At 39.8% G+C, this 14,365-nt stretch overlaps 1 protein-coding gene across 1 annotated transcript in view; it reads right to left on the bottom strand.

Annotated features, from left to right (window-relative positions):
* The window catches only part of MTO1 (mitochondrial tRNA translation optimization 1), a 39,422-nt gene extending 36,868 nt beyond the window's left edge, over window positions 1-2,554 (bottom strand). The window contains exon 1 of the mRNA XM_004422035.3: window positions 2,248-2,554. Coding sequence (XP_004422092.2) covers window positions 2,248-2,464 — 217 coding nt within the window. The 5' untranslated portion in view covers window positions 2,465-2,554. The remainder of the gene's footprint in view (window positions 1-2,247) is intronic.
* Window positions 2,555-14,365: the final 11,811 nt, after the last annotated feature.

Below are 14,365 nucleotides of genomic sequence, written 5' to 3'. Positions count from 1 at the left end.
TATGTTTGGCTCCTAGAGCGTCTCAAGTTGTGATCTCTGTTTTAGATGTCATTACTCAATAAAATAACTTAGTTTTTAACTCTCATTCCATATTAATTAAAAAAAATTTTTTTAAATCTTGAATCCCACAAATATCTGACATTTTTCTCAAACTTTCATCCCCAAAAATGAGTCTCCTCATACATGAGAAAAAAACCCCATAAAAACCCAAAACCCTAAGAATTACTGAAATTCCACCACTTCCTTATATCTCTAAACTACTTCTAGGCACTTTATTGAATTGGTGTATTATTACATAACTATTTACAAAATACATATTTGTGAAAGTCAGGTGCAAAGAAATCTTCATCTTTTTAAATTGCTGAAAACTTTTTCTCAACTATATTTATCAATGTTGAGCCTCTCTTCTCATAGGCATAAAAGTTGAACACGCCACTCTCTTTTGCTTCGCCCTCAAAATCTTTCTCAACATAGAACTCCAGGAGCCAACATTCATTCCCAAACATTTGGAGTTGGAATAACAAAGTCTACTAGTCATCTGTGCTCTTAAGTAGAGCCTACTAACATCCCAAGTGTGGTAGCAGTACTTGGAGTGGGCAATAGTAGTAAAAATGTACAGCCCATTTCTCACTCTACTACAGAATTTAAGTCAGCTACATAGAAACACTTATGGGAAAACAACAGTTAACATATGATCACTTAATACTGGCCCAAGCACTGTTCCAGACGATTTGCATATATTTTCCGACTTCAACTTGACAGCAAGCCTATGAGGTTGGTACTATTATTTCTATTTCATAGAGAAAGAAACAGAGGATTAGATGAATTCTCCCTTGTCCAAGGTCACAGAGCTACTACACAATGGAGCCTAGACTACAGTCAGAATATCTAAAAATCTCTTCAATAGAGAACATTGTCCATGAAATGCATAAGTGATACAACATACAATAAACTGGCTCAGAAAGCTCTTCTCTTTTGTCGTGAAAGGCAAAAAATAGTTTGCCTAAAAGCATTATTTTCCAGGTTAGTAAAAAAAAAAAAAGACTGTCTACTTCTGACTTCATTACTGGCAGATGATATGACTGAATCACAAGAGGACAATTTATGCATTCTGTGTTCTTATGTTAGCTCAACCTTCTAAGCCAAAGCTTTCTTTGCTGAAACCAAGTAGAAACACTTGATACTCCACCACATCAAATTACCTGAAAGAGACTTTGATTTTAAGATAGAATTATCATTCACTAAGCTTATCTACAAGTTATCAAAATATCTCTGAAATGTATTTTCTTAAAAAGAAAACTTACATCTTATTTTGTTGGTAGAAGAATATGAATTTGGGTTTTGATGGGAAAAACCTTTATTTCTGACAGAACTACATGACTTATACTATTTAGTTATCACCTTAGTTGAATAATACTTTTTTGTACATTAAATTTTTTTCATTGAAAGGTAGTACCCGGTCTTTATTTAAAAATAAATCTAAACGACACTGAAATGTATAATGAGCAAAGTGTAATCTCTTGGGTAATCATATAGCGCCCCCCGCCGCCCCAAAAAGAACTGCTGTTAACAGTGTATATTTCTCCACAGTTGCAAGCTGGATGGTAATTTTTAAAAAGTATTTCAGTACTCAAATAGTGATTTATTCACAGTTTTTACAAAACACAGTTAATACTTCAGTAACTGTTCACTCTTAAGCAAAATGCAGGAGGAAAAACATAGGCATACATAATTTAAAAGATCATGTAGCTAGCATCTATCATGATGCTAGAGAGCAGTCTTGCTTTAAATCATGACATTATTAGAATTATTATAGAATGCAATAAAAAGTAGCATCATTCTTCAAAAGGGCTTCACCAAGTCTGAGAAAAACACAATGGTCGTTTAGTACACGATTACTACTAACGTTAATTCACTCTTTACCCAAAGCCACAAGCCAGTAACGGGTAAATGACAACAATAAAATAGAAAGTCGACATTGGGTATTCTTGTATTTCTCCCTTTCCCAAGGCCCCCTCCAGACCTACTCTGTCAGCAGCAGCACAATCTCTGGGCTACAGGATAGCCTCATCGAGAGCTCTGGCCCGGGCCCACCTTATCCCTGCGAGACACAAATCAGGTAAAACCAGACCCTAGGATTCTCACTGGGGGAGGGAAAAGGTTGCCCACATCCGGCACTGGGAGGGAGAGGAGGGGGATACTGGCAGTTTGCGTCTTACACCACACCACACCACCCGCGCTCCTCACCGATCGTGTCTGCGCGGTGCGTGAGCAGTAAGGTCTGGGAGCCGCACCGAGCGGCGGCGGCGGCGGCCTCGGTCCCGGCGTGTCCTCCGCCGACGACGACCACGTCGAAGCGCGGCGTCCAGGGTGCTGCGTTCTCACCGCTGAACCAGGCCAACGGAAGATGCTGTTTCGTGACGGAAGCCGCGACCCAGCGACCACAACCTCGGAAGGAGAACATGGCCGGAGAAACGCAAAGTCTGATTCTGAACCTGATATGAGCCAGGCGCAAAAATGGGGGGTCCGATGGTGTTCAGGGCGCCGCCATCTTGCTCTGACGTCACGGCGTAGCACGTCTGTGTCCAGCGTCCCCGCTGATTGGCGGTCTGGCGCGACGTGACTGGCGAAGGGAGAGCGGGGACGGCGCAGGTGGCCCAAGGCGGCTATGCTTCCTGGTGTGGTCAGTGCAGGCAGTTCCATTATCCATGGCTGTGGTTTGGGGGCTCCTACTCTGTTATCTTTTGTCTTCTGGCGAGTTGTAGCCCTGATCCCCAGTTGGCCACCTACAAACAATGATTTTGATCACTTTGCCTTATTAGATTCTGTGAATTTTCTGGTACGCTATCTCCTTGACTTCTGCTTGTTTATGAAGACTAGGGTCTTTGTAGGAATAGATTCTAAAGGAGTCAAATACCTGTATTTGTGGATGAAAGATTCATGATGCCTAATTAGAGGAATCCCACGGTTGAAGGTTAAATGTCCAGCCTTTCAGAATTGATGTTTTTAAAGCCTTTCTTAGACAGGGAGTCTTTGGTTGGATAGTGAACAACCAGTGTGGCAGTTTTATTGTTCTGATGATTAAAATCTATCAAATACATAACTTTGTCTTATTACATTAATAATAAGCATTCTTTATACACAATTTAAACCTTGCAGAAATACAAAACTTTTGAGAGTTAAAGAACCCATAACTTCCACCATGCCTTCCAATCCTACCTCCTAACATTTTGTTGCTAATGCGTCCTAGGTTTGTTTTTTTTTCCTGCTGTTGGGGAAGAGGGAGAATTCCCCTCCGCCCTTTCCCTTAAGGTTCTTATGGCTGGCCAAATAATCAAAAGACAGGTTAGCAGGAGAAAATAATACCAAGTTTTAACATGTATACATGGGAGAAACCAGGGAAACTGAGTTTCTCAACAAAATGGCAGAGTTTCTCATCTTAAATACTATCTTTAGCTAAAGACAAAGGAGGATGATGGGGGTGGGGGGAGTCAGTTATGGGAGATTACCAGAAAAGCACAGTAAACAAGAGTATGTAGATTTAAGTCCTCTCTGTGGGTACTGAAAAGAGTTTCCAGAGATAAGGCCATCCCTCCTCTTTCCAGTACACAGAGGGAGATACCTTTACAAATGTAAATATTTGGTAAACAGAACTTTGTTAAGAATGGGCTTAGCGAGGACCCTGCCAGTCTGTCCATACCGAGAGTTAAATTCCTTTAGGCAGTTCGTGGGGATGGTCAAACACCCATCAGAGGGCCGGCCCTGTGGCTTAACGGTTAAGTGCGTGCGCTTCGCTACTGGCGGTCCGGGTTCGGATCCTGGGCGCGCACCGACCACCGCTTCTCTGGGCATGCTGAGGCTGTGTCCCATATACAGCAACTAGAAGGACGTGCAACTATGACATACAACTATCTACTGGGGCTTTGGGGGGTGGGAAAAAAAAAGAGGAGGATTGGCAATAGATGTTAGCTCAGAGCCAGTCTTCCTCAGCAAAAAAAGAGGAGGATTAGCATGGATGTTAGCTCAGGGCTGATCTTCCTCACAAAAAAAAAAAACAAAACACTTTATTAAACATCCATCAGAGAAAATAATTAAGGTAAAGAGACATATTTCAGGATGGCTAATTTTGATCTCCCACACTGGTGAGGAAGATTGCACTGAGCTAACATCTGTTGCCAGTCTTCCCCTTGTTTTGCTTGGGGAAGATTTGCCTTGAGCTAGCATCTGTGCCAATCTTCCTCTATTTTTTTTTTACATGTGGGTCGCAGCCTATGTATGAGTGGCATAGGTCTACGCCTAGATGGACCCTTGGCCGCAGAAGTGGGGCATGGGGACCCTCACCACTATGCAACTGGCTGGCCCTCCTAGTTTTTGTGTACATATTTGCACATGTAATACTGTGATTACATTGTTTTTCATTTTGCTTGTTTTTTTAACAATGATTTTTTAAATTGAAGTCATAATAGTTTCTAACATTGTGAAATTTCAGTTGTACATTATTTTTGTCAGTCACTATATAAGTGTGCCCCTTTACCCCTTTTGCCCACCCGCCAACTCCCTTCCTGTCTGGTAACCACTCATCTGTTCTCTTTGTCTGTGTATTTGTTTATCTTCTACATATGAGTGAAATCTTGCACTGTTTGTCTTTCTCTGTCTGGCATGTTTAGCTTAAGATAATCCTCTCCAGGTCCAACCATGTTGTTGCAAATGGGACGATTTTGTCTTTTTTTATGGCTGAGTAGTGTTCTATTTAACAATGTATTTTTGACTCTTTCATTGCCAGTAAATATGAATCTACCTCACTTTTTAGTGTTATATAGTATTTAATTGTGTATGTGAACCATAATTTGTTTAATCAACTCCAATTACTGGGCATTTGGATTGTGTCTAATTTTTTGATATTATGATCATCCTTGTACATACATCTTTTTAAATTTATGGGACTCTTTCTATAAGTGAAAATACTGGGCAAAAGAGCTCTTCAAGGTTTTAATTTTTTTTTTTTTTTGTGAGGAAGATCAGCCCTGAGCTAACATCCATGCCAATCCTTCCTCTTTTTGCTGAGGAAGACTGGCCCCGGGCTAACATTTGTGCCTATCTTCCTCCCCTTTATATGGGACACTGCCACAGCATGGCCTGACAAGTGGTGCCTCACTTGGCGCCCGGGATCTGAACCAGGGCCACCAGCAGCAGAGCACTGCTGCTGGCCCCTTCAAGGTTTTAATTTTTAATAGATAAATGCTAAATTAACTTTCTAGAAACTTTGTGTCATGTTGCACTGATAGTGTGTAACATTATTTTATCACACTGTAGCCAGCATTGGATTTTCAGTTTTAATTATAAATATATATTTGATATATTTAATGAAAATGGGATCATACTATATACATTATTTAGTAATCTACTTTTTCACATAATAGATTATCATGGTCATTTTCTATGCCAATAAATATAGGTCTATGTCATTTTCAAGGGCTACAAAATTATTTTATTGATAAATATTTTATTATTTTTTTATTGTGGTCACACTGGTTTATAACATTATGTAAATTTCAGGTGTACATTAATATTTTGAATTCTGTATAGATGCATTGTGCTCACCACCAAAAGTCTAGTTGCCATCCAACACTCTACACATGTGCCCCTTTACTCCTTTCCACCCCTCCAACTTCCCCCCTGGTAACCACCAATCTTTTCTCTGTATCTATGTGTTTGTTTGTTTCTTTAACTTCCACATAGGAGTGAAATCATATGGTAATTGTCTTTCTCCATCTGACTTATTTTGCTTAGCATAATACCCTCAATATCCATCCATGGATTGAAATGGATGAAAAGATTTCATCTTTTTTATGGCTGAATAGTATTCCATTGAATATATATGTGATACATCTTTATCCATTCATCTGTTGATGAGCACTTAGGTTGTTTCCAAATCTTGGCTATTGTGAATAACGCTGCAGTGAATATAGGGGTGCATAAATCTCTTTGAATTGTTGATTTCAGGTTCTTTGGATAAATACTCAGTAGTGGGATGGCTGGAATATATGGTATTTCTTTTTTAAATTTTTTGAGAAGTCTTCATACTGTTTTCCATAGTGGCTGCACCAGTTTGTATTCCCACCAGCAGTGTATGAGGGTTCCCTTTTCTCCACATCCTCGCCAACATTTGTTGTTTTTTGTCTTGGTGATTATAGCCATTCTGAGGTGTGTAAGGTGATATCTCATTGTAGTTTTGATTTGCATTTCCCTAATAATTAGTGATGTTGAACATCTTTTCATGTGCCTGTTGGCCATCTGTATAGCTTCTCTGGAAAAATATCTATTCACATCCTTTGCCCATTTTTTGGTTGGGTTGTTCGTTTTGTTTTTGAGTTCTTTGTATATTTTGGAGATTAACCCCTTATTGGGTATTTGATTTGCAAATATTTTCTCCTAGTTGGTGGGTTGTCTTTTCATTTTGTTGATAGTTTCCTTTGCCTTGCAGAAGCTTTTTAGCCGGATGTAGTCCTATTTGTTTATTTTTTCTTTTGTTTCCCTTGCCTGAGTAGACATGGTATTCAAAAAGATGCTGCTAAGATTGATGTCAAAGAGTGTGCTACTTATAATTTCTTCTAGGGGTTTTATGGTTTCAGGTCTTACATTCGAGTCTTTAATCCATTTTGAGTTAATTTTTGTGTATGTTGTAAGATAATGGTCTACTTTCATTCTTTTGCATGTGGCTGTCCAGTTTTCCCAGCACCATTTATTGAAGAGACTTTCCTTTCTCCATTGTATGTTCTTGGCTCGTTTGTCAAAGATTAACTGTCCACAGATGTGTGGTTTTATTTCTGGGCTTTCGATTCTGTTCCATTGATCTGTGTGTCTGTTTTTGTGCCAGTACCATGCTGTTTTGATTACTATAGCTTTGTAGCATATTTTTAAGTCAGGGATTGTGATGCCTTCAGCTTTGTTCTTTTTTCTCAGGATTGTTTTGGCTATTTGGGGTCTTTTGTTGTTCCATATAAATTTTAGGATTCTTTTTCCATTTCTGTGAAGAATGTCATTGAGATTCTGATAGAGATTGCATTGAATTTGTAGAATTGCTTTAGGTAATATGGGCATTTTAACTATGTTTACTCTTTTAATCCACATGCATGGAATATTTTTCCATTTCTTTATGTCTTCTTCAATTTCTTTCAATAATGTTTCATAGTTTTCAGTGTATAGGTTTTTCACCTCCTTGGTTACATTTATTCCTAGATATTTTATTATTTTCGTTGTGATTGTAAATGGGATGTATTTTTGAGTTCTCTTTCTGCTAGTTCATTATTAGTGTATAGAAATGCAACTGATTTTTGTAATTTGATTTTGTACCCTGCAACTTTGCTGTAGTTGTTGATTATTTTTTAATAGTTTTCTGGTGGTTTCTTTAGAGTTTTCTATATGTTGGATCATGTCGGCAAACAGCCAGAGTTTCACTCCTTCCTTTCCAATTTGAATTCCTTTTTTTCCTTTTTCTTGCCTAATTGCTCTGGCCAAACCTCCAGTACTGTGTTGAATAGGAGTGGTGAGAATGGGCACCCTCGTCTTCTTCCTGTTCTCAGAGGAATGGTTTTCAGTTTTTCCCCATTAAGTATGATGTTGGCTGTGGTTTTGTCATATATGGTCTTTATTATGTTGAGGTACTTTCCTTCTATACCCATTTTATTGAGAGTATTTTTTTGTGTGTGTGAGGAAGATCAGCCCTCAGCTAACGTCCGATGCCAATCCTCCTCTTTTTTGCTGAGGAAGATTGGCCCTGGGCTAACATCCGTGCCCATCTTCCTCTACTTTATATGGGACGCTGCCACAGCATGGCTTGATAAGTGGTGCGTCGGTGCGTGCCCAGGATCCAAACCTGTGAAACCCAGGTCACCTCAGTGGAGCATGTGCACTTAACCGCTGTGCCACTGGGCCGGCCCTTATTAAGAGTTTTTATCATAAATGGATGTTGAATCTTGTCAAATGTTTTCTCTGCATCTATTGAGACAATCATGTTGATTGTAGATATTTTTATTCTTTGTTTTGTTAATGTGGTGTATCATATTGATTGATCTGTGGATGTTGAACCATCCCCGCATCCTGGTATAAATCCCACTTGATCATGGTGTGTGATCCTTTTAATGTATTGCTGTATTTGGTTTGCCAATATTTTGTTGAGGACTTTTGCATTTATATTCATCAGCAATATTGGCCTGTAATTTTCCTTCTTTGTGTTGTCCTTGTCTGGTTCTGGTATCAGGGTAATGTTGGCCTCGTAAAATGGGATGGGAAGCATTCTGTTTTCTTCAATTTTTTGGAATAGTTTGAGAAGGACAGGTGTTAAATCTTCTTTGAATATTTGGTAGAATTCTCCAGAGAAGCCATCTGGTCCTGGACTTTTGTGTTTTGGGAGGTTTTTGATTACTTTTTCAATCTCTTTACTTGTGCTTGGTCTATTCAGATTCTCTATTTCCTCTTGGTTCAGTTTTGGGAGGTTGTATGAGTCTAGGAATTTATCCATTTCTTCTAGGTTATCCAATTTGTTGGCATATAGTTTTTCATAGTATTCTCTTATAATCCTTTGTATTTCTGTGATATCCATTGTACTTTCTCCACTTTCATTTGTAATTTTATTTATTTGAGCCTTCTCTATTTTTTCCTTCATGAGTCTGGCTAAGGGTTTGTCAGTTTTGTTTATCTTCTCAAAGTACCAGCTCTTAGTTTCATTGATCTTTTCTATTGTCTTTTTATTCTCTGTTTCATTAATTTCCAGTCTTATTTTTATTATTTCCTTCCTTGTACTAACTTTGGGCTTCATTTGTTCTTCTTTTTCTAGTTTTTTTAGGTATAGTGTTAGATTGTTTATTTGAGATTTTTCTTGTTTTTTGAGGTAGGCCTGTATTGCTATATGCTTCCCTCTTAGTACTGCTTTTGCTGCATCCCTTAATAAATATTTTAAAATCAATAGCTTGAGCCTTTAATTAGAGAATCAAAGGCCTACATTTTCCATTTCACTAATCCCTCATGTAGCATGGTTTTAAATGAGACTCTTCTCTTTCCAATAGACATTAATCATAGACCCAAAGATAAGGTGTTAAGACAAGGATAGGTATATGATTAACTGGATTTCTGCTGTAAAAGATGATAAAGCTCTTCTTTATGATGAAGTTAGCCTTTCACTTTTGTGTTCGGCATCCTGAAGATCATCCTTAAGTTTAATGATAAGCTAGAAGGACTCACAGAACTCATAAAAGCTGTTATACTTTTGGTTATAGTTTACTACAGTGAAAGGATACAGATTAAATTAAGCAAAGGCAAAAGACACATAGGGCAGAGTCTAGAAGAGACGAGGCATGAGCTTCTGGTTGTCCCTCCCAGGGGAGTCATACAAATAGTGCTTAGCTTTCCTAGCAACGACAAGCAAAGTATTGCCAACCAGGAAAGCTAACCCAAACCGGGGTACCAGGGCTTTTATTGGGAGTCTTGTAACTCCGTGCCTGCGTGACTGACCTTAGTTACTCAGTCTCCCACCCCTCTAGAGACCAAACTGATACAGCATGGCCCAAGGGCCCATCATACATCACATTGTTAGTGTCTGGCATGACCCAAAGCCCCAGGTATATACAAAGACACTTGTATCAGGCAGGATACTCTGAGGGCTTAGATGTTATCTCCCAGGTGCCTGTCAGAGGCCAGTCCTTTCTTTGGGATGTGCAGACTTTGAACACCCTAAGCCTGCTGAGTTAACCCTTTAGTGCACACCCTTTTTAAGAGCTAAGGTAATCATCATTGATCTTAAGTTGGACTGTTTTATATTCTCAATCTTTACCTCACGCTTGATTTTTATATTAAGAGATGATCTACCAAAATTACAGGATACCTAGAAACACAGTTTCAAGGGCTCTGGATTGTAAAAGCCTTTTTTACTACCATGATTATAGAAAAGAGAATTAGGAAGAATAATAAAGTACATGTCACCAGAAATTTGGGAGCCTTACAAATAATTTTAAAGAACAGATAATTTAGTTGTTGCTAAATTTCTTTTCCTTCTACACTTAATTTCAAGTCACTAGTTTCTACTAGTTGTTGAGTAATGAGAAAAGTAGGAAATCAAATCTCTGTTTTTGAGAGGCATATCATTTCACAGGTAGTGCAGGCAGGGGATAAGCAGCAGAGAAGAAAGGAGGTCAATTATAAATTAGTCAATTTTACTACCATTTTGGAGAGAGGTTGGACTTACAGAATGAATAATCTCAGTCCTTGTCCTCAAAGAGTTCACAGACTAGTGAGTGGCACACGCATAGTTACGAGGCAATGCATTAAGTGCTATAATAGATCCTCAGTGATCTGCGATTGTGGGAGCAGAGAGGCAGGGATCCTGCCCATGGCAGATGACAGGGAATGCTTGCTTCTTAAAGGAGTTGGCTTATGAAATGGACTTGAAGAAATTCATCATGAAAGGAAAGAAAATTTATTGAAGAGTCCATATTATCTGGCCTTCAAATATCTTCCTTAGTCTTTTTCCTTTTGCATTGGCTCTTCCCTCAGCCTGGAAGAGCTTTTTATTTTTGCCCACACCCCCATCTCCCCACAAACTTTATGGTATTTCATGCTTCAGAAGAGAAGAATATCATTCAAAGCAAAAGGGATAGTTACACATAGGCAAAAAGATGAACATTTTATATGTTAATGCTTTTTGCCTTCACACCCATTTCTTTTCTTTTCTTTTCTTTCTTTTTTTTTTTGTGAGGAAGATCAGCCCTGAGCTAACATCCGTGCTAATCCTCCTCTTTTTTTGCTGAGGAAGACTGGCTCTGAGCTAACATCTATTGCCAATCCTCCTCCTTTTTTTTTCCCACAAAGCCACAGTAGATAGTTGTATGTCATAGTTGCACATTCCTCTAGTTGCTGTATGTGGGACGCGGCCTCAGCATGGCCAGAGAAGCGGTGCGTCGGTGCACGCCTGGGATCCGAACCCGGCCGCCAGTAGCAGAGCGCGCACACACGACCGCTAAGCCACAGGGCTGGCCCATTCACAGCCGTTTCTTGATACACTTTCTTTGCTTGTATTCCAAGATATCAGGTTATTCTGGTTTTCCTCCTATTTTTGTGCCTACCCCTTCTCAATCTTTTTTGCTGGTTCTGAGCACTGAGCTCAAGCCCAAGGGCACAACCAAACCAATCCCCAGATCCCATCTCTAGGGGTCTATGTTCTGGGACCACTCCTACTACCAATTCTGTAGCAGTCTGGGTCCAGTCAGGAGATAGAAATCACACAGTAGATTAAACAGGAGAAATTTAGTATAAGAATACTTAACTATAAGATATAAAGAAACTCTATATGGTAATCTAGGGCTGAGGGAGAGTACCCAAGGAAGAATAAACTCGGAATGGGTTCAGATCTCAAGTGTAGAAGGCCTTCAGAGAACACGAGCTACATGAGGGAGCTTGCAGAGGGAGCAGCAGCTCTGTGTGGACCTCCTGGGCCATAGGTGGGCTGCACACAGAGCTTGCAGAAGGATCAACTTCCTTGTGTGTGACCCTCAGGATATGCAGCTATATGTAGGCCAGGCAGGAATCTTGGTTTCTCTGTCTAGGAAGCTGTAGACAGGTTATGGCCAGGCCACAGTTGCAAGGTCCCAGAGGGATCACTTTCTGGGCCTGTAGCTGGGATAGGCTCTATCAGATGCTCTCATACCCACAAGGGCAGCTTTTCCCCCATCAATTCCCTTCCACTTTTTCCACTATGCTAGAAATTGCAGGAAACCTCTTCCTTCTGCAGTGTCCCTCCAGAACCTCTACTGGGAAAGCTTAACATAATGGGCACTTTAAAAGAGAATTCTATTGTTTTAGGGAATTCTATTGTTTATCAGAGAGCATAAATTGAAGGGTATATTTGGAGCTGAGAGGCAATAAGTTGATAACTGACACATCATCTCAAACATCACAAACTCCAGCCACACTTGCTACTGTCTGAAATACTAGGCATAGTCCCACCTTAGGGCCTTTGCTTTAGCTTTTCTTTCTGCTTGAAACACTCTTCCCCTGGATATGCCCTTCTTTAAATCTTTGCTCAAAGGTCACTCTCTCAGTATTTTAGTATTGTACCATTCCTCATTCCTGATCCCTCTTCCACTGTTTTTTCCTTTTTCAATACAGCTTATTATCTTCTACTATATAAGATAATTTATATATTATATTTATTGTCTGTTTCTCCTTGCCAGAATGTAAGCTCCAGGAGGAAAAGGATCTTTGTTTATCAATAAACCCCAAGAGCCTAGAATAGAGCTTGGCACATAGTAGGCACTCAAATATTTGTTGAATGACTAAGTGAATTACTGAGACAAACTTGAGACATGAAGGATAAGGTGCAAAAATCGACTAGGTAAAATATATACCCACAAACAAATCTCTTGGTTTTTCTTACTAGATAAAGTCCAAGATCCATATCAAAACTCAACTAAGAAGTCATTCCCTGTATGATTTGGACACTGGTTGCTGCAGCAAGATTGGGCAAGGAACAAGTTTTCCTCCTTTGACAGATCAGCAGCAGAGGTATTCGATCCTGGTCCAGTGGATTGTTGCTTGCATGTTTTTGGTTAAGCACACACCAGGGGACTTTAGAAGACTTTGGCTGGAAGACAACACTAACCTGGCAGTAGAGTCAGTTACAGGATTCCAAGACAAGCAATTGGAGCCCTTGCAGGAGAAAAATAGAAGCACAGAGCAGAGGTCTTCAGAATGGGGTGGGAGTACCCCTGGTCATCCTGGAAGACTGCCCAAGTGCACTTACAGTTTTAAGGAAATGGATTTCCACATTTCAACTTCCATTTTACTATTCCCTGAAATTGGTCGCTTGAGAACAAACCTGATTACACAATAGTCCTCCTTCCCTTTTACAAAAGAAAAATATGTATCTCTCCAATCACAATTCAAACTAGGGCTTATTGCCCTCAGGTGTAAAAAACCTCTTTGTATCAAAGAGAACGATATATCAAAATACTGGTTTCAGGGAAACTTTTTAAAAAAGTAATCAAACAAAATGTGGTGTATATATACAATGGAATTATTCAGCCTTAAAAAGGAAGGCTGACACATGCTACAACATAGATACATACACCTTGAGGATATTACACTAAGTGAAATAAGCCAGTCACATAAGGACAAATACTGGATGATTGTACTTACGTGAGGTACTTAGAGTAGTCAAATTCATAGACACACAAAGTAGAATGGTGGTTGCCAGGGGCCGGGGAGAGGGGTGAATGGAGAGTTATTGTTTAATGGATACAGAGTTTCAGTTTTGCAAGATGAAGTGTTCTGGAGATAGACAGTGGTGATGGTTGCACAACAATGTTAATGTATTTAACGTCACTGAACTGTACTTAAAAATGGTTAGGATGCGGCCAGTCCTGTGGCTTAGTGGTTAAGTGCACACGCTCTGCTATTGGCGGCCAGGGTTCGGATCCGTGCGCACACCAACTCACCGCTTGTCCAGCCATGCTGAGGCGGCATCCCACATACAGCAACTAGCAGGATGTGCAACTATGACATAACAGCTATCTACTGGGGCTTTAGGGAGAAAAAGGGAAAAAAAGGAGGAGGATTGGCAATAGATGTTAGCTCAGGGCTGAGCTTACACACACACACACACACACACACACACACACACACACGATGGAGCAGGCCCCCATCAAGTAGTGGTTAAGTGCACACACTCTGCTGCTGGCAGCCCAGGGTCGGATCCCCGGTGAACACTGATGCACCGCTTGTCAGGCCATGCTGTGGTGGCGTCCCATATAAAGTAGAGGAAGATGGGCGCGGATGTTAGCCCAGGGCCAATCTTCCTCAGCAAAAAGAGGAGGATTGGCATGGGTGTTAGCACAGAGCTGATCTTCTCCCCCCCACCCCCCAAATCTGGGAAGATGACAGGTTAACCAAAAATGACAATTAAAAAAAAAAATGGTTGGGCTGGTAAGAAAAAAAAAAAGTAATGAAAGCATTCTAAACCCAGGGTGTTCCTGTCTAATATGTACTTCTGTAAAGGGCTTGGTTGGCTTTAAAAATAGATATTTCAAAGCCTATGTCGAGATACTCTGAAACCGCAACGGCCAAAGCAGCACAGATTATTAAAAATGTAAGTGCCATTCTTTGATGGGCTTTTGAGCACTAACGGCTAAAGCTCATGGGTAAGAACTTTACACAATTTAAAATTGCGTGTGCTTTTACAAAGTCAAATAAAATGAAATATTTATTTCAATTACAGTCAATCCTCATCTCATTCCATCCTGTGAAAGTTGAACATTTTCAATTTCCCATTAATAAAAAATAACCCTTAAACTTCCATTGAAAAAGTTTTCCTGTC

This window comes from Ceratotherium simum, chromosome 19 (genome assembly GCF_057802395.1).
Source record: "Ceratotherium simum simum isolate JZ-2026a chromosome 19, ASM5780239v1, whole genome shotgun sequence".
Classification (NCBI taxonomy): domain Eukaryota; kingdom Metazoa; phylum Chordata; class Mammalia; order Perissodactyla; family Rhinocerotidae; genus Ceratotherium; species Ceratotherium simum.
Note: the sequence above shows the minus strand (reverse complement) of the source record. Positions and strands in the feature narration are given on the sequence as shown.